We start from the raw sequence: 20194 nt of genomic DNA on the forward strand, positions 1-20194 counted from the left end.
AGCTGATTTGATTATTAACTAGAGAGCAGAGCTCTGCGATGCGCTTATCTCTGCTAAGCAGGGTAGCCTATCCAGAGGGTCGCAGGTTGCAGCCATCAGGACCCTAGAACTAGCCTCGCGTAGCCAGGCTTACTCATCTGCGAAGACAAAAGCCTGGTGACAACATCAGGCAGAGGCCGTTCAACTTCCGCCGTGAGAATTTCACCGGAATACTACAATGCATGACGTAACTTCCGTTAAACACAGCACTTCCGCCACTTCCGCTAGAACCAACCGGAAGTCATATTGTGGCCAGGGTGCCCTAGAACAGGGGACATTTTCAGACCAAGGACCCCTTAGCTGAGATATGAAGCCGGTATCCCCACTACATATTGTATAGAATTGTTCATCGATTTCTTAGACCGCTTAGACTTGTTTGACAGCACTATCGTCAGTGTATGTTGGATCCATGTGTATTTTTTATTTAACAACTTGACCCGTCAATACTTAGTCTGCTCTTCTTTTCCCTGTACACCAAACCTCTTTGCCAAAAATAGCCGACCTACAAGCTCACAACGCCTCGCAGCATGAGGCGTTGTGGGCTTGTACTGTAGATCAGATTTTTGGCTAATGTTCCACTAAGAATAGTGATGCTAGGGTGCAAGTGGTTAATAAAAAAAACATGAACCTATCACACAAAGATGTGGAGGCCCCCCTGTCGTAACTCTGAGGATCCCCTAGGGGTCTCAGACCCCCTGTTGAAGACCCCTGCCCTAGAAGGCTGTGGGGGGAGGGGGGGAATAGTGTTTCTACAACATGGGCTCTCAACATGTGATTCCACACACACACACACAGGCACACACACACACACACACACACACACACACACACACACACACACACACACACACACACACACACACACACACACACACACACACACACACACACACACACACACACACACACACACACACTACCCTGGGTAATGGACATGATGACATTTCTTGACATTTCATGCCTAACCTATTTTGGGTGCCGAGCTGAAAATGGACATGGCATCTTTCCCATCATTCAGTGCACCATTGCTGGTTATATCTTCACCCTGATAGATACGTTAGAAGAAAAGAACATCTTCAGTTATAATTCACAATGTATACCAAAACAACACCTGTGAAGAAAGGCAGAGGGAATAATTCAGCATGTTATTGAACTCAAGTCTCCATGGCATGAATAATCAATAGGAAAAAGAGAACTACTCCTTTAAGTAGAGTACTTTACTACAGTGGTCCTCAACCTTTTCAGGCCGCTACCCCCCAAATAATCATATTTTAACTGGGGGACCCCCCCACCCCCCACCATGACGAGCACTAAGAGTTGAGGCATTACATGTTGTATAACATGGTTCTATTGTGAAAATAGCAGATCTACATGCTAGATCGTCTATTTTCACAATTTCTGCCTCTAATATTTGAATTGTACTTTTTTTCCCTATTGATTGCTCATGCCATGGAGACTTGAGTTCAATAATATTTTCTTTTAGTTTTTTGTCGCAGACAATAATATATATATTTTTTAAAGAACCCTGACGGTTTCCCCCATCCACTGCCATTCATTTGGGTCCTCATCCAGAATCAATGGGGGTAAATTTATAATCACATTTTTGACTTAGGAATGCGACACATACAACACATTATTATTTAACTCAAGTCTCTATGGCATGAGTAATCAATAGGAAAAAAAAGTCATTTTGGGGGTGAACTACTCCTTTAAGTAGAGTACTTTAGTACAGTGGTTCTCAACCTGTGGGTCGGGACCCCCAGGGGGGTCACCAAATTATTTTGGAGGGTCCCCAGATGATTAACTTCATGTGCAACGTTGTTTTCTCACTCAACAGTAAACACACCAGTATAAAGTTTAAATGTATAGAGGGTATTTGCACATTTCTGAAGTGACAATTTAAGGACTTTTTAATAACTCTAAAGTGACAAATTAAACATTGGCCAAATTGTCAAATATTAGAGGCAGAAATTGTGAAAATAGCAGATCTACATGCTCACAACGTGTGAGCATGTAGATCTGCTATTTTCACAATAGAACCATCTATTATTACATTCCTCCTATTGCCGCATCCCACTTCCAAGCCCATTCACGCCCCCTTTACATCGACTTCAACTCATAGGTAGTCGTCTAGGACGTAAGGAATCTATTATTACATTCCTCCTATTGCCGCATCCCACTTCCAAGCCCATTCACGCCCCCTTTACATCGACTTCAACTCATAGGTAGTCGTCTAGGACGTAAGGAATACCGCCCCTAACGCTATCATTCGCCCCCCGTCGCCATGGTGACAGCCCTCCATTGGCTCATTCCCAGCTATGGGACCGGCGGATCCAATTTCAACAGAGGGGGGCGTCGCAGTAAGTGGAGTGAAATTTGACACCACTGTGTTTGCATGTGCGTGCTGCTGCTGCTGCCTCCACAGTGAGGGCAGAGAAATAGCAGAGGCATAACAGTCACTTCTCTCCAGTGCGTCCGGCGGTCAAATATGTCCGACCGGAAACGTGCGCTGCGGCACAATAGTTCCGCCACAATAGTTCCCCCCCAAAAAAAATTTTTTTTAATTTTCTTTTTTTTTTTTTCCTTTTTTTTTTTTCCTTTTTTTTTTTCAAAAAAGTTTTTTTTTTTGAAAAAAAAAAGTTTTTTAGTAAAGAAGCGGGCGTGGACTCTAGATGTGAGCGGCCCGAAGGGCCGCGAACCTCTAGTGTCATACAAAATGTAATGCCTCAACTCTTAGTGCGCCCCAGTTAAAATGTGATTATTTTGGGGGTCGCGGCCTGAAAAGGTCGAGGACCACTGCTTTAGTAAACGTACTCAGTTCATTTGCTTTACCTTGGTCTTCTTGCTGGGGTCTCGGCCCAGGACCTTGAGCCTCTTCGACGTGGAGAAGGTGTATTCGATGTCTCCCTCCTTGAAGTCGTAGGGGTCGTCCCCGGGCTCCCGCAAGCCCTCCGCCCCAGGCTGCTCGAGAAGGCCCAGGGCATGGATGTGCTCCCTGATCCTCTCCTCTGAGAGCTTGAATCGCTTTTGCGTCTGCGTGTATAGTCTGTAGGAGAGGGACATAAAATAAAGACACATGAACAAGGGGTGTCTACCGCACCAAATTCTGTGCCCTGGGGTACAAGGATTCACTGCGGGCCCCCCATAAACGTTCTTCTTCTTCATAGGGGGAGGGGGTTTAACCTGTTTAGATTGGAATGCATTATTACACATTATTTTGTGCTTTAACTATTGAAAAATAGCAGATATACAGGCTCACACTGCGAGCTTGTAGATCTGCTATTTTTGAAAAATCTTGAAAAAGTCTTTGAAAAAGTCTTTGAAAAACCTATCTATGTCAGTGGTGCTCAAACCTTTTCATGTGAAGGACCCCCAAAATGATATGTATTTGGCCACGGACCCCCATCTCAAAATATTTAGTTCCAGGGACCCCGCAGAAGCAAAATTTGAGTTACAAATGTTCGCTTAAAAAATACATATATTCAAAGATTTGCACACATTTTCATGACTTTTAAAAAAAATAGCAGTTCTACAAGCTCGCAGCGCGGCACTCGGTGCCGCGCTGTGAGCTTGTAGATCTGCTATTTTTCAATAGCCAACGTATTAAAATAATTGAGGCCCCTCCACCTGGGGGGCCCTAGTAACTCAGTCCCACTTTGCCCCCCTTTGTGACGCCCCTGCACGTGCAATCAGTGCGTGGTGCAGAAGCAGGCTGTCTGAGCCGAGGCGGCGGCGGCTCTCAAACATTTTCATATCAAGGGCAAATATAATATAATATTTAGTGCTCTAAGCACATTAACCCATTCAGAACAGGGTACACTATATTGTGTATCATTATTTTATGCTTTAACTATTGAAAAATAGCAGATATACAAGCTCACAGCGCGGCACCGAGTGCCGCGCTGCGAGCTTGTAGATCTGCTATTTTTGAAAAGTCGTGAAAATTAGAATTTTGACCCGATTCTATAAGTGTCTTTTGATTCCTTCTAAGATTTTTTGATAAACCCATGTTTCTATGTCAGCAATCTGGCCAGCCATCGTCAAAGAAAAGGTAATTTTAACTTGAACTGGAGCTCATTCTGTTCTTGAGAGACTACTATGTCAGTGGTTCTCAAACCTTTTCATGTGAAGGACCCCCAAAAATGATATTTATTTGGCCACGGACCCCCATCTCAAAATATTTAGTTCCAGGGACCACCCAGAAGCAAAATTTGAGTTACAAACGTTCGCTTTGAAAATACATATATTCAAAGATTTGCACACATTTTCACGACTTTTTCAAAAATAGCAGATCTACAAGCTCGCAGCGCGGCACTCGCTGCGCTGCGAGCTTGTATATCTGCTATTTTTCACTGGTTAAAGCATTCAATAATTCTAGGCCTAAATGGGTTAAAACAAGTGTCTGCTCTTGTTGATGAATGATTTAGTAGTCCGCAAGATATCCCCCACCCTTTGCATATCATCGTGCTTTTCATACTGCTCTGTTCATTTGTATCATATTCATAGTCATATTCTGTCTTTATCCTGGCTGCCTTGATGCTACGTGATATAATTGTTGGAATGTCATTGTGAAGCACTTTGTAACCTTGGTATATAAAAGTGCTAGTGTACATATGTACTGGATACTGTATAAACAATGCATTACTTACCTACTTAATTTTGCATTTGTTATCCTTATGTAATAAAAAGAGACAAAGTATATCCTCTCAACACTAAATATTTTATTCCTTTACTAACTGGATCTATGAATTCTCTAATATTGTGCAATACCATACCAATTATGACAATTTCCTATAGCGTGTTCCCCAAATAAGTAGAATTTGATGCTTTAAATCTCAGGAAACTGAAGAATACTATTTTTTAATTGACAACAAGTTAATGTATAGATAATATTTACAAAAGAGATAAGAACATGAGATTCTTTCTTCTACCACCTCTACACGTCTACTTTTATGGTCCCCCGGGCCCTTTTCCAGAAACATGTCCCTGTCCGATGTCTATCTCTCCTCACCTTTTTAGTGCAGCTCCCTCTGGGCCTATCTCCATCTTCACTTCCCCTAATCTATCAATGGGAAGTTCTCCGGGTCTGAAGTCAGCCTTATCGGTTCTGGGGGTCCTGAAGCCTCTCCACCAGCTGCTCCCGCTCTCCCTGGGAGCCAGTGAAGCTGAATAAAGTGCAGTCTCACTGGGCATCGCCCCCAATCCAGAAACTGCGTCTGGACACTGAGGCATCTCCACGGGGGGATCCAAGACGTCTGGGTCCTGCACCCGGGGATGTGGGCTGAGTGTGGGGGGCAGCGGGGAGACAGGGGAATGCAGGAGGGACTCCGAAGCTTTCCTATCTGCTGACAGGGGTTTGGGGTACTTGCAGTTGGGCATGGCATGAAGGGACTCCAAGGGTGCTTCCAGAGCCCCAAGACCCCCCAGTTGGGGTCCTCCGGAGGATTCCTGTTCCATGCACGGCTCCTGGCTGATGCACAGGCGGTGGTGGAAGGGAGTCATGACGGGCCTCTTGGACTGTTTGTCGGACTTTTCCGACTTGTCACTGGTCTTGTGCTTTGGCAAGGAGGGAGGATATATGGAGACTCCAGAAGACTGAGAGGCACCGGAGCCGTTTGGAGTGTTGACAGAGGTGGAGGTGGTGGTGGTTGGGTTCTGCTTCTGCTGTTTTAACCTGCAATACAACCATGCAAAAAACAACAATACATTATGTACTGCAGCAGAGTCTGATGGAGTCTCTTTCAAGGTCATGTGCAAGTTGACTTACTTGTGATAAATTATTTAATGTCGCACACAAGCAAAACAGTCTGTGTGTTGCGAGTCAGCGTTTTCCCCCCTCTTAACAAAACATTAACTGCTTAAATGCACCTCTTGCTTCAATATCCATAGTAACAAGTGTCTCCGAATGTCTGTCCAATGTGCTAAAAACTAGAGTTGAAAACAACAGAGCTGACCTTGCATGTACCGCATTCACATTCCAAATGAACTCTTCTCTCATCAATTAATCGTACACTTTCATGAATGCTGTTTTTTGTGTTTAGACTTTTATGTATGTATCCTTTTTTAACCAGATTTTCTTTTTCCTTTTAACTTGTTGCTGTACATGTACAATTATTCTTTTTCAGCAATATGCAAATTTCAACTTGGAAATATTCTGCATGTCGTCTAGACTAACTGTGGGCAGCAGGATTCTAATTTCGAAATATATTTTCTCGAAACAAAAGTGTGAAAGCGTAAGTGTGTCTATCCAGGAGCCCTGCTGTTGTGCTAAACCACTGGTTCTCAACATCAGTTACCACTAGTCCAAATGAACCCTAACGGGTCTGTAACTCTCAGGATGTACAAATGGAAACAAATGGACCCGTAAGAGTCCATCAGGTTCCATTTATACACTCTCATATAGTTAAATAAATACAGAGGATTTCACAGTAGATTAGGGTCCCAAAACCAAAATAATTTCAAATGGGGGTCCTTGGTCCTCATGCATATCAAACCGGGGATCCTTGAAATGGTAAGCGTTGATAATCCCTGCACTAAACGTCTGGGGGGCGTACAGTGGGGAACACTACTCCCTGTCTGCCAACCTGGAGCAGCTGCAGGGGGCTCTTGTTCCTGGGTTGCTAAAGTCCCACGTGGTCACACCGTTGGGGACATCCTTCTTAGGCAGCGCGCTGCTGGGCTGCCTCCATCTGGGAGCAAACAGGCACGCCGGGGCGTTAATCATGTCACCGCACATTAACGGCAATAATGCCATCCATTCATACTGTAAGTGCAAAAGATGTAATAGCGAGTCATATAAACGAGCCTGAATGATGTGAGTGATCTTACTTGTGTTGAGGCTGGCTTAGATAGCTCTGCCTCCAGGCTTGATGGATCAGCTGATTAGTCAGTTTCTTCTCCGAGTGCTTTGGGCTGAGGTTGGTGGCCCCCATGTTGTTGTCATGTGTGATGGGGACACTGGAGGCTGAGGTCACAAAGCCACTGTCCGCTGAAATGACAGAGAACGCAGTAGATGCCAGTTAGTACAGTGGTTCTCAAGCTGTGAGTTTGTGTGTGGGTTGAAGTGACAATTTAAGGATTTTTATGACCTTTTTAATAAAAAAAAAAAAAAAAAAAAAAAAAGAAAATTACTGCATCAAAAATAGTCAACAAACTATACAATACAAACTGGTCAAAATTGGCTAAATTGTCAAATTGTATAAGAAAGAGGCGAAGAAGATATTCAGTTTACGGCAAATTATGGTTTAATCGGTTAAATTTAGTTTGCCTAGTCTTGCTTTCCCAAACTGAAATAGATTAGTGGACAATTATATTTCTGTGAAAATTAATTTAGCATATATGCAAACAGCACTGACAACTACAGGCAAACAGCGAGCAAGCAGCTACAAGCTTGTTTAGATCTGCTGTGTTTTCCCTACTTGATTTGTTGGCAGTTTGTGTCAGTAGTCTTAATTGGTTTCAAGTTAATTTAGGGAGCTTAATTAATGTTGATCAAGAAACTAGGAGGTTTGCTAAACAGCTTCACTGCGCTATAAACCCAAATCATTCATCAAGGCCTACTTTCTCAGCGGATTGTTTTTACACTCCAAATTATAGTGCGTTTGTTCAAGATCTCATAGCAATCTTTGCAATCATGAGTACAATAGCAGTAATTGTTTCATTAATACATTGTTGAACAAATATAGCGACTTGAATGTGAAGTCTGTTCTATTTTAATTATATTGTATGCATGATGCAATACTGCTGCCACTACAGCCTGATTGTGTGTGTGTGTGTGTGTGTGTGTGTGTGTGTGTGTGTGTGTGTGTGTGTGTGTGTGTGTGTGTGTGTGTGTGTGTGTGTGTGTGTGTGTGCACGAGAGAGAGAGAGAGAGAGAGAGAGAGAGAGAGAATGATGATGACATTCTTTCTCTACACTGTTTTATTGGACCCTTTGTTTTTTGTTTCCTACATTTAGTTTTTTAATTATTATTATTCAAAATATTTTCAAAAAAGAAAAAACATTACCCAAAAAAAAGCATTTTTTTTTCATGAATTTAAGACTAAATGCAATTATTTTTCAATAATTTCACGAAGAAATCAAAGAAAAATCTTCATTCCATAAATTAGAACACAAATGCTAAAAGTGATACACCATGAAATTTCACTTTTCCTATTTTAAAACCTTTTTTTGGGGTCCCACTAGCACCTTCTATCCTCACAAAGTCCCATTTCTGACCGTTGTGTCTTTCTCTGGTTTTGAGAAGGAGAAGGTTAAAAGTATCCCACGGGTTCTCAAAACAGGCTGTCCAGATTTGCTGCCGATTGTGACGTCAGCTGCCGATTGTGACGTCATCATAAAAAAATAAAAAATCTAAAAAAAAATCTTAAAAAAAAAAAAAAAAAGTTCAGGCCAAAGGTGGTACTGCAGCTGAAATGCTCTGAGAGCCATTCAAAAATGAGAGAGGCTCTCTATTCAGGAGTGGTAATTTAGCCTCAAACCTTTTGAAAAACGTTTTTGGGACATAAACAATATGACATAAATACTTTTTAAATGCATGGTGGATCACCTTTAAAGAAGTAGTGAAAACAGCCAATCTACAAGCTTGTACTGTAGATCTGCTTTTCACTAGTTTGGGTCCCGGGGCGAATGTCTAATCTCTCTTTTGGGTCTCGACCTGAAAAGTTTGGGAACCGCTGATGTACAGCATGTGAGTTGGTACCTGAGCAGGGTTGTTCAGGCGAGGTGGGGGGGGTGAGGGGCACACCGCTGCAGTGGTGCGAGTCTCTACTGACGCTCTGAGCTCCAGGCGCTGGCGGGGGCTGTTGGACAGGCAGGTCCCCCTGGGCGATCAGCACGAAGGCTGCTGGGTAGGTCATCCTCACCCCGCCTGACAAGAATCAAAGAAAAATAATCATGAAAAGGCAGGTAGTAGTATAACAGTCAGAGCATATCGTCGTTGTCGGGTGAAAACCTTGTATGTCCAAAACCGTTGGTTTTGCATTTATCATTTTTAAAATTATTCGAACTAGTGAAAACAGCCGATCTACAACGCGTTGCGAGGCGTTGTGAGCTTGTAGATCTGCTGTTTTCACTACTTTTGTGCGACGGACGGCCTTGTATGATGAAGCAGGGCTTTACTTTGCGAAAGAAGGTACAAATTCGAAACTTGGAGATATGAGGTTTCCACCCGACAACGACGATATACTGCACGTACAGTTTGCATGCATCAATTGTAAATGTAATACAGCAGTGGTTCTAAAACTTAGAAATTTGAAGGTCTCCCCTCAAATTTGTACTGTGTACAAATGGAACTTTTGGAAACCATTTGTACACTGTCAAAGTTAAGTTAAGTAAAGTTAGTAAGGGCCGATTTAGACCCACATAAAGGAACCTAGAGAGTCCTTGAAATACACTTAGAGAACCACTGTTAAATACAGTATTAACACATCTGGTGCCAACCCCGAGTTTCCCGAGTTTGGGCCGTTTTTGAAGATTTTTTTTCATTTTTTTTCCCATTTTCTTTTTTTGACCTCCAGAAATGTATTAGGCATGATCGCGATCGCGAAATTGCATGTTTAACCCCCATACCAACCCATTCTTTCAAACATGGCAGCCATGTTTGTTTACATCTGAAGAAAACATAATGGCTAATAAATCATGAATGCCTGAACGGATTTCCAAGAGGATTTTTTTGTTTGAAAGCTGTGAACAGTGTGCACACACGTGGTGCATCATCTAGGCATGGGCGTGCACGATCCGTGCACTATAAATTACATGGAAGTCTATGGAGACCATGGCATCGCGGGACATTGAAGAGAAAAAATCATTGCAACTTAAGTGTTAATTCATATCATTCTAATTATTAAAGTGGCCTGGCCTGAGCGCTCTCTTATTTATTCGGTCACACAGTAAAATCCTCAGGGTTCATTTGGTTACGTTTGTACACTTCCAGTGTCAACAACGGTGCACGGTTGTTGTTTTCTTTTTCCGGGGCTGTAAAAGAACATAACCTCCTAGTACGTTCGCTGTAATGGCCCGACTTCTTATCCACGGGACATACTCACACGCTTATCAGCTCGTTATTCAGATGAAACACCCTCTCAAACGCCTCTTCACACACTCGCCCCGCTATCGTTCCCCGCGCCTCAGGCTATATAGCACGTGTGTGTACAGTGCAGTACTGTAGGCTTTCTTCTCGAGGTGTAAAAGGCACCGCTACTATTAGGCTTTGATTTCAATCAGGTCAAATCAATGCGCCGGGGTCAGACAGTCGATGAGATCTGATTACACAGAGCTGTGTGTAGCTCTCCCGTGGGCCTCACCTCTCCGTCTCCTCTGCTCCTGTCTTCTCTACGGCTCTCCTTTCCCTCTGATCCACTCATCCCCTCCTTTACCCCCCCCCCCCCCCCCCCCCCCCCCCGAGAGGCGTCAGAGGCCTCTGAAGAACACTGCAGCTGAAGCACACTTCAATAGCATCGCATCCACAATTACCTGGATCTCAGACTGCCTGAGAGCCTACAATGCAGACTGAGGGCTAATCAATGTGGAGTTGTTTTTCCTTGCGGTTTGCTCTCCCCACCGTGTAGAATCACCACCAGAATCCAATGTGTTCTCTGGGTGTTCTTAAGCTGAAAGGACTTTCAGCGTGCTTTTATTAGGTACTGTACTGGCAAAATATAGTATATTGTGTCAACATAGGGTTAATCTAGACACTGAAAGCAGGGGTTGGTAGCGGTCACCGGAGAAATGCCTTATCTGTATCTCCCCTATAGATCAACTGTAGCTTTCCCAAAAGAAAAACAAAACATTGTCTTTTTAATTACCCCCGGAGTCGCCAAGGCTTGGTGAAACCCCTAGCCGTATCTCAGATGAAACGATAGGTAACCCGTGATATCCTGTCATTCCCCCGGGTCTGTCTTCACTCCTTCCGTATTGATGGGCATTACTTATGACCTTTGCTGACACCATGCCACATCTATCATTTTCACCCAGGATGCTTTCCCACCTATGTTCTACCTTGAGATAATAAAAAGGATTGTTCATTTGTGCTAGCTGTCATTTGCCACTTTCGCTTCTGACCCTGATGATGATCAGCTTGGATTAAACTTCTTTTATACACTTGACTTTCAACTTGTTCTGAGTTTGTCTTCTCCTTGATACACGTTGAGTATCTAGTCCTTTGAGAATTTCCACCACAGTACTGAGGCGGGCAGAGAGAATAACATAAAGAGTGAACCCCTGATGAAGGCTTGTCGAGCTGAAACGCGCCGGCCACCTTGCATGTTCTTGCGGTGTCGCTCTGTAGGAGGCTAGCCGTCCATCCATAAGAGGTTTGGTCTGTGTGATTGTCCGCTGCTAATCTTGCAGACTGCTGGATCGATCTGCATCTAATTTCTTATGCTGCCATTAAGCTAACTTTGTACCTCCTCACATTTTCTTTAGTATTATTTCATCTTAAGTCAAAGGTCCAGTCATACATGTTGCAGTCTGTTACAGTTGACTGACGCCAAACGACTGACACTACAAGCTGGCCACATAAAGTCGGAGATCCACAGGATTTGATTTTTAATCTTTAACTAAGCCATGCTGGAATAAAGGCTTTTTAAAAATGTCACAGTGTATCTTGGATCCTTAATTACGTTCTTCTGTTTTTTTTCTGCTAAAGAAAGTCACTTCAATTCGTCTAATGCTTAATAACATGAAGCGCTTTGGTTTTGAGTCTAATTGCGTAATGTTTTCATGAATAAGCATTTGGAGATTAATATTTCCTAGAAGCGGCAGATTATGTTGAAGTGTTACCATTCATAGATCCTAGGAAAATGGCTTATAATACCAGCAGACAGTAATATCCTCTGAGAGTGTACAAAGGAATACATTGAGAGTGAGGACTTTTTACTGTGCAAAAGCAGGGTTGTGTAAAAACTAGGGGTGTAACGATACATTTTAACAACGATACCTATCACGATACATGGGCGATATTGGTTCATTCATGGCGATACGATTCGATTCAATGATTTAAAATTGAAAATTTCCATACAATCAATTATTTGCACTGCAAAACGATTCGATACTGATCATCTGCATTGTAAACGATAACGATACGATACAAAGCCAAAACGCTATGATATATATGCTTTTGCATAACGATATAGTAGATCATTGCAGATTATAATCGATTTTTCCATTCAGTTACTGTATCGTTACACCCCTAGCAAAAACAGATACTTTTCCCGTTTCAGCGTCAAGAAGCACATTCCAGTCTTTCCATACCTACAATGACCTCCACCGCCACGTGACAGTGAGTGTCGTAGGCCTGCCCACCATCTTCTTTCTCCTTCTCTTTCTCCTTCTCCTTCTCCTTCTCCTTCTCCTTCTCCGTGTTTCCCTCTTTCTGGCGAAGCACCATGGGATAGAAGTAACTCCACTCCTCCATCAGCTTTCGAACCGCCGGGTCGCTCATCTTATAAGCCTGACCTGTCAGAGTGCCACTGAGGCCATAGGGACTCAGGATGACTACGGGGACAGATGGACAATATGGACGAGACAGGGAGAAGAAGGGAGGGATAGATGGATGGCGGACAGATGGACAGACAAGCAAACAGATTCAGATACAGTGTACACTAGTATAGCACAGATTTTAACTCATCTAATGCCGATCGCACGTATACTCATGAAATATTAAACGGGGTCCGGAGTGCTGATCCCGCGTATACGCGCGATATATACTGTATATACAGTAAAGCTGGCACTCTTACCTTGCGGTCCGGGCTATCTATCTGGCACTGGTTCAGTCCGCGATTTGTTTACATCGCACGTTCACGTGCACGTGCACGTGCACGCAAAGTGCTGCGCTTCCATAGAAAGCAATGGATCTTGAAATCTTTGGACTTCATTTACTCGAAAAAATACTTTTGATGCCAAGGCTGGCATATTTACTTGCTAAAATAGCACTCGCATGATATATACTTAAAAAAACAAATATATGTCGCATAAAAAAACAAATACAGTATTCAAAGATTTGCACAAAATGTATTTTGCTACGAGCTCGTGGATCAGCTTTTTTTATCGTGAGCTAAAATCTAAAATGACACAGATGCTTTCCGGTTCTACCGGGTTAAGTGTGGTCCTCTAAGACTAGAAGAGGGTTTAAGTGGTCGAATTGAATGTTTCTGCTTCCTCACCTTGTACTGGTGTAGTGGAGGTCTGTGCAAGGCGGATGTGGTCCTCGGTGATGTGATAGGCTGGCTGGTGTTGGACGATCTCCACACTGGTACACACATTGCTCTCCCCATGGAGGAAGAAGGTGAAAGCACATGACAGATGCTCACTGTGGAGAGGAGAAAGAACACTGTGTTAATTACCCATCCACCCAGTATAGCAGGGTTCCCCGATTAGTTTTCCCCAAGGGCCGAATCATGTCTAGGGTACCAAGCCGAGGGCCACAACATTGCAGGGGGCGACGGTGGTGTTCCCGCTACTCCAGTGACAGGTCAGATATCGTCGTTGTCGGGTGAAAATCTTGTATGTCCAAAACCGTTCGTTTTGCATTTATCATTTTAAAAGCATTTAAACTAGTGAAAACAGCCGATCTACAAGCACACAACGCCTCGCGGTGCGAGGCGTTGTGTGCTTGTAGATCGGCTGTTTTCACTAGTTTTGTGTGACGGCCTCGTATGATGAAGCAGGGCTTTACTTTGTGAAAGAACGTACACATTTTGAGATGGGGGTTTCCACCCAACAATGACGATATACTAGTGTTGTTGCTGCTCTTATACCACGATTATTACTGGGGTTGGTGGGGGCCACATAGTAGCCCCCCGCGGGCCGCAAATGGCCCGCGGGCCGCCTATTGGGGAACCCTGCAGTATAGGATGTTATTGGAGAGGTTTTATCTAAGGCTGGGCAAATATATCGACATGCAAGGTATACATATCGACCAAGACAGCTTAAAGGAGTAGTTCACCCCCAGAATGACTTTTTTTCTATTGATTAGTCACACCATGGAGACTTGAGTTAAAAAAATATATTATTATAGTGACTCAGGATGACTACGGGGACAGATGGACAATATGGAGGAGACAGGGAAAAGAAGGGAGGGATGGATGCCAGTGACGTCATTTTGTAGTTGAACCGGACCTTTCCGAAGAAAAGTTTCGTGGTCGGAGACAGTGTGGACAGGCCTTTAAGTTAAGGCATAAGAGCTGGTACTTAAAGCTATACTGTGTAAGTTGCTCAACTAGTGGCCTGTAGCAGTATAGCAAACCGCGGTCGCGTCTGCTTTTTTCGGCCGCTTTTCGCCGCGGATCGGGCCGTCAGACCACCGCGTCCGCCTCGCCTCGCCGAGACGGATCCATCAAGGTCTCTCGTGTGTCTCTACGAGCAGCGGTTGGGGAGTTACATGCTAGACTTCTAGACCAGCGTAAACAAAGCTGTTGAAGCAAGCTATTTCCTGAGAAGACGCAAGATGCACTGCACAAAACCAAATGGACATGCTCTATAAGGGTCCATTTGGTTCTATTTATACAGAGTTAGAGACACGTAAGCGTCCACTTGGTTGCTAACCATCATCTCATTTAGCTGGGGACCCCCTTGAACCCCCTCAAGGACCCCTGGGGATCCCCAGACCCCACATTTAGAACCAGTGCTATAACAGGCTATCTAGACAAACTGTAATAGAGTTTTTAAGCGATCCTGTAAAAAAAAAAGACATGGCAGTCTGACATTTTATGAAGCTACAAATGTATGGCCATCAAATATCCCAGGATACACCTGTAACTACATTATGTATTAATAAATGTTTACTGTCAGTTACGAGTGTGCATGCTGTGAAATTCAGAGCATGCACACGGCATTGATTTCTTATGCATTCTGTACACATTTGGCGGTAGAAATCTTTATTCAACATATCACATGGCAATACATGATGTGCCTGTAAAGTGCAAGTGCTACTGTAAATTAATTAAACGTACAAGGCTTTTCTCCTCATATAGCGGAGAGATCTTACTGAGGATTAGGGCTGTCACGAATATGACATTTTACATGACGATTAATTGTCACTCAAATAATTGCTAATAACGATTTAATTGTGTTTTTGTCGTTGAAAATTACATTTCTGTTTGGCTTGTAGGCTTTTGAAGTTGCAAATGGTAGATATGACACATAACCTAAAAATACAAAGAAATTACTGACATATTTGACGACTTTATACTTAAAAAAGAACATTGATAGTGGAAATAGCCGATCTACAAGTGAGCTTGTAGATCTGCTATTTCCACAATTTTTTTTACTTATCGGAACATTTTTCAACATGGAAACGATTATGACGATTATGAAAAATCATCACGATTATGTCAAATAATTGCGATTAGACTATTATGTAATAATTGTGACAGCCCTTCTGAGGATCATTCTAACTAAAAAGCCTTCCTTCATAAGCTTTACATACATTGATCATTTTAGTCATTTTCCATATACTGTAGCCCTCTTATTGCAGGTATAAATCCTCATTTGGATTTGATGGATCATGGTGGCATCATGTTTAGATACTGTAAGCAGCACACTCTTTATTACAAATCCGAGACATACTGTAGCTCACTGTGCACTTCTCAACACATAGGGGTAATCACAGGGCCATTATTGCAATCTATACATCGCCTGGTGGGCTGGACGTCATTAACTAGCCAGATTGCTGCATTGATGTACATTTTTAATCTATAAAGCCTCTTACTGCCTTGCTTTATGTATAACAGGCTGACAATAAAGTCAGCAGGTACTGTAATCTCTGTGTGATTTCCCCGCTGCCCGTGTAATATCCTCTCCTTGCCCCGAGGAAACGGAGCTTGTGTTTGAGCCATAATGGATCATCAAATTCAATACAGTGACCAATTCCACCAGCCACACATGGGCAGAATTAAACACAGCGCCAGGGGAGGGGGCTAAATGATATCATCCTGCAGGCGAGGCCGCCGCGTGCCAGCAGATGGCGCTGACGGCACTGAGGCGCAGGGAGGAGGGAGGTTTCTCTGTCTAAACATAAACAAACATTCTTGATGGTCCCCAAGAAAAACACAGCAGGCCGTTCCAGTGTTACAGACAAGCACATCAACACGCGCACACACAGAGATGGAAAAGTAATTAAAAAATACCACAATGTAGACATACACAGTTACAAGTAAAAGTCTGGTATTCAAAATTAACTTCAGTAATAGTACAAAAGCATTGGCATCAAAATACTACTCACAGTACCAAAAGCAAAAGTACTCATTATGAAGAGTTTCAAGATTTGAAAATGTATACAAATCATCTGAAAATAGATGATCTCGACAATGTGTTGTATTGCGGCATGTTGAGAGCTTGTTGATCAGCTACTTATACAGCCGAAGTGTACTAGTCCGGGAGCCGTGGGGGTGAACGTGGATTCGCCTGTAAAAGTTTTTTTCTCAACTGATTCTTGTAGCTTGGGGTCACCTCTTAAGGATTCAAGATGATGACCAGTGATATCCATTGAGCATTTTTTATTATTAACCCCTTAATGCCTGAAACACAAGAAATCCACCCAGGAGGAAAATACCCAGAAAAATATTTTTTTTCTGGGTATTTAAGGAGGATCTGAGGGGTCTAACTAGGGGTTTGTCATGATGCTGAATCCATTGCAGGCATTTGTTTTGCACAAAAAACATTCTGTGGGCTAGAAATGGCCTCAGAAAACAATACACGTATGGGTGAGTATTCATGTTAGTCGGAGGCCTTAGGGTTTTTTTTCTCGTGCTAATCAGTCTAAAAGTGCAAAATTTTGCACAGATGTAGCTCAGGGCAAGTACAATAGTTGCCTCTGAGATGTAATGGAGTAGAAGTAAAAGTATGGGAAATACTCCAGTAAAGTAAAAATCACACCCAGTGTGAAGTGAGGGGTGCTTTTCATGAGTTCATTTCATTAAGCGTCCAGTGAAGCTTGGCCAATGAGTGGGACATACACATAATGTACACATGAAAAACAGACAAAGCCAGATGTAGGAGCGGTTAGCAGCGCTCAAAAATACCTAAAAATTATACATAAGTACAGTAAAGTACTTGAATTAATGTACTTGTACTGTAGCTAGTTTCCACCACTGCACTCTGACTGCAACTACAGAAACACACATGCACCACATTATGCTTACACACACACACACACACACACAGGCATACATGTACACTCTTTATCGCTCTTTCACACTGACACACATACATATACACGCGCAGAGACGTGCATACAGTACAGCACGCAACACGCACGCACACATGAGTGAGCATGCACACACATTTCAGGCAAAGTAGCTTACACTGACCTACTCTATAACTCTACTCCATCATTTCAATAATTCACATTTCTACGGCAAAAAAAAAAAAGGTTTTCAGTGTCTTTCCCGTCCAACCCCGTCCTTGCTACATCATGAGGCCATATGAAGTTATATATAGCTGCTAGGTGTGCCTTTGGGGAAGATACGCTAAGATAAGTCTTTATAGAATAGTTATAGGATAGCTACTACTGTATGAAATTGTTGAAAGTCAGAGTACAAACCCAGCCAACCATACGCACGCACGCACGCACGCACGCACGCACGCACGCGCGCGCACACACACACACACACACACACACACACACACACACACACACACACACACACACACACACACACACACACACACACACACACACACACACACACACACACACACACACACAGAGAGTTCTGCCCTGGTCAAATGAAAAGCAAACTTTGTTTGCTGACACTGTAGTGGCCTGCTCATAGTGCTACACTACACTCGTACTACTGTATATGACTGGACAGGAGTTCAAGGTGCTAGAAACAGAAGAGCAACATTAATACAGTGTTAGTGTGGTTGTTTGTTTCTTTCATGACTATAAGGTATCTTCAAAAGAGATTTAGTCAAGATAAACATCCACATCATATGCCATATAAAGTGCTATCCATCTATCTATCTATCTATCTATCTATCTATCTATCTATCTATCTCATGGGTCTTCAACAGGGGGTGCAAGACCCCTAGGGGGTCCTCAGAGTTACTACAGGGGTTCCTCCAAATCTTTGTGTGATAGAAGCTTTTTTCCCCCTCCTTTTTGGAGCTGTGTGAAGCACAGGCTCCCTATACGTGGCCGTGTGGGTCTGTCTGTCTGTCTGTGTGTCTGTCTGTGTGTGTGTATGTAGCCTGAACTTCCTAAACTTCGGCACGCCACTAGTCCCACAGTTTTGCCACCACACACTCGCGCCATATGTCAAATCGACCGGCTTACTCGGGAATCGTGGGCTATTACTTTTCTAAGAGAAAGGTTCTATAGTTTAATTGATATTAATTTATTAGTGAATTAATTTTCCCCATTGACTTATAATGGGAATCGCAAAAACTCACATTCAATTATTTGTCTCTCGCAAACCATAGGGGCTACAGTTTCAAGACTTGGAGAGGAGGTTCATAATGATTTCAAGGATTAAATAAAAAATAATTGTGTCATTTGGCCGCATGGTGGCGCCATAACACCCCACTTTACGTTTTGGCCTGTAACTCTTGAACCGTAGGTCGGAAAATTAAAAATATTTTTTCCCTGGATTCCTTGGGTCATGACGCATCTCCCCATATAGGCCACGCCCATTTGCGCCATGATAGATTTTCCGCCATCTTGAATTTTCTCCAAAACACACTTTTTGCTCCTTTTCCTACATATTTTCTTCAAATGTCACAAAAAACGGTACACATGATCCACACACACACACACACACACACACACACACACACACACACACACACACACACACTCACACACACACACACACACACACAGCTCCACTTCACACGGGTGTGATTTTTTATGTATTAATAACCGCTTGAACCCTAGCGTCCATATTCTGAGAACTTCAGCCAAAAATAGCAGATATACAAGCTCACAAAGCCTCGCAGCAGGCGTTGTGAGCTTGTAGATCAGCTATTTTTGGCAAAGTGGTTTGGTGTAGAGGGGAAAAAGAGCAGACTAAGTACAGAGTGAAAGGTCAAGTTTATTAAGTATTGACGGGTCAAGTGGTTAAAATATCTGAAAACACAAATTGACACGAATCCAAAATACACTGATGATTGTGCTGTCATATAATAAAACTATATGGGTTGTGGGGGTCCCTGCTTCATCTCCCTCGACTAAGGGGTCCTTGGCCTGAAAACATTGAAGACCCCTGATTTATCTATCTATCTATCTATCTATCTATCTATCTATCTATCTATCTATCTATCTGCCTCTTTCTCCTCTGAGTGTGTGGCGTTGCGATGTTTTGGAGTGAGACGACTATCCCGTAGCACGCTTGCTGATTCTTTTCATATTTCAGTAGTGTGGAGGGACGTGAGCTGCAAGTCTAGTGCGCTGATGAGGCACCGTGCATGAAAAGAACTAGGTGCGATACTTAACCACTTAAATCCTCTATACTTAGTAATGTAACACTTATTTGACTCAGGTCGGCATGGACGGCCTTTTTTTTTTCTCAACCTCTACACCAGGGGTCTTCAACAGGGGGTCCGTGACCCCTAGGGGGTCGGCGGGGATACTGCAGAGGGTCCCCGAAATTGTTGGGGAAAAAAATGTTATAATTATAACAATTATATATAATTTATAATTTATTTTTATTTTAGAAAAAGAAAAAAAATAATTTGTCTTTAAATATATAAAAAAAAACATAATTCTGTCTCTTGAATAGCTTGTAGTTAGTGTTAGTAGTTGGTGATTGATTGACTATTGACATTGGTTCTCAGTTAATAAGGTATGTTTATAAATGGCAGTGCTACGGCCACTTGTACATGCATGTTTAAAATAAAAAGCTTGTAGAGCTGCTATTTTTTTGTTGAAACCCCCCCCCCCCCCCCCCCCCCCACGTTGGGTTCAAGTGTTTATTATTCAGAGCAGCTCAATGATGACAACGCTGCCAAATGGGATCATTTAGATCAGGGGACGTAACGTTTTCAGGCTAAAGGACCCCTTAGTTGAGAGAGAGATGAAGCAGGGACCCCCGCAACCTTTTCATAGATTCCATACAGTTTCATCATTTGACAGCACAATCATCAGTGTGTTTTGGATTCATGGCAATTTGTGTTTTCAGATATTTTAACCACTTGAACCGTCAATACTTAATAA

General features: G+C 42.8%; 1 protein-coding gene across 1 annotated transcript in view; it reads right to left on the reverse strand.

Annotated features, from left to right (window-relative positions):
* LOC308299197 (mediator of RNA polymerase II transcription subunit 13-like) overlaps positions 1–20194 on the reverse strand; it is a gene marked incomplete at both ends in the record, with an annotated part of 185741 nt that overhangs the window by 23845 nt on the left and 141702 nt on the right. The window contains 8 exons of the mRNA XM_080742915.1: positions 1006–1084; positions 2872–3085; positions 5051–5713; positions 6624–6728; positions 6868–7027; positions 8741–8908; positions 12292–12534; positions 13203–13348. Coding sequence (XP_080599041.1) covers positions 1006–1084; positions 2872–3085; positions 5051–5713; positions 6624–6728; positions 6868–7027; positions 8741–8908; positions 12292–12534; positions 13203–13348 — 1778 coding nt within the window. The remainder of the gene's footprint in view (positions 1–1005; positions 1085–2871; positions 3086–5050; positions 5714–6623; positions 6729–6867; positions 7028–8740; positions 8909–12291; positions 12535–13202; positions 13349–20194) is intronic.

This window comes from Nannobrachium achirus (assembly GCF_963921795.1).
Source record: "Nannobrachium achirus genome assembly, chromosome: 15".
Lineage (NCBI taxonomy): Eukaryota > Metazoa > Chordata > Actinopteri > Myctophiformes > Myctophidae > Nannobrachium > Nannobrachium achirus.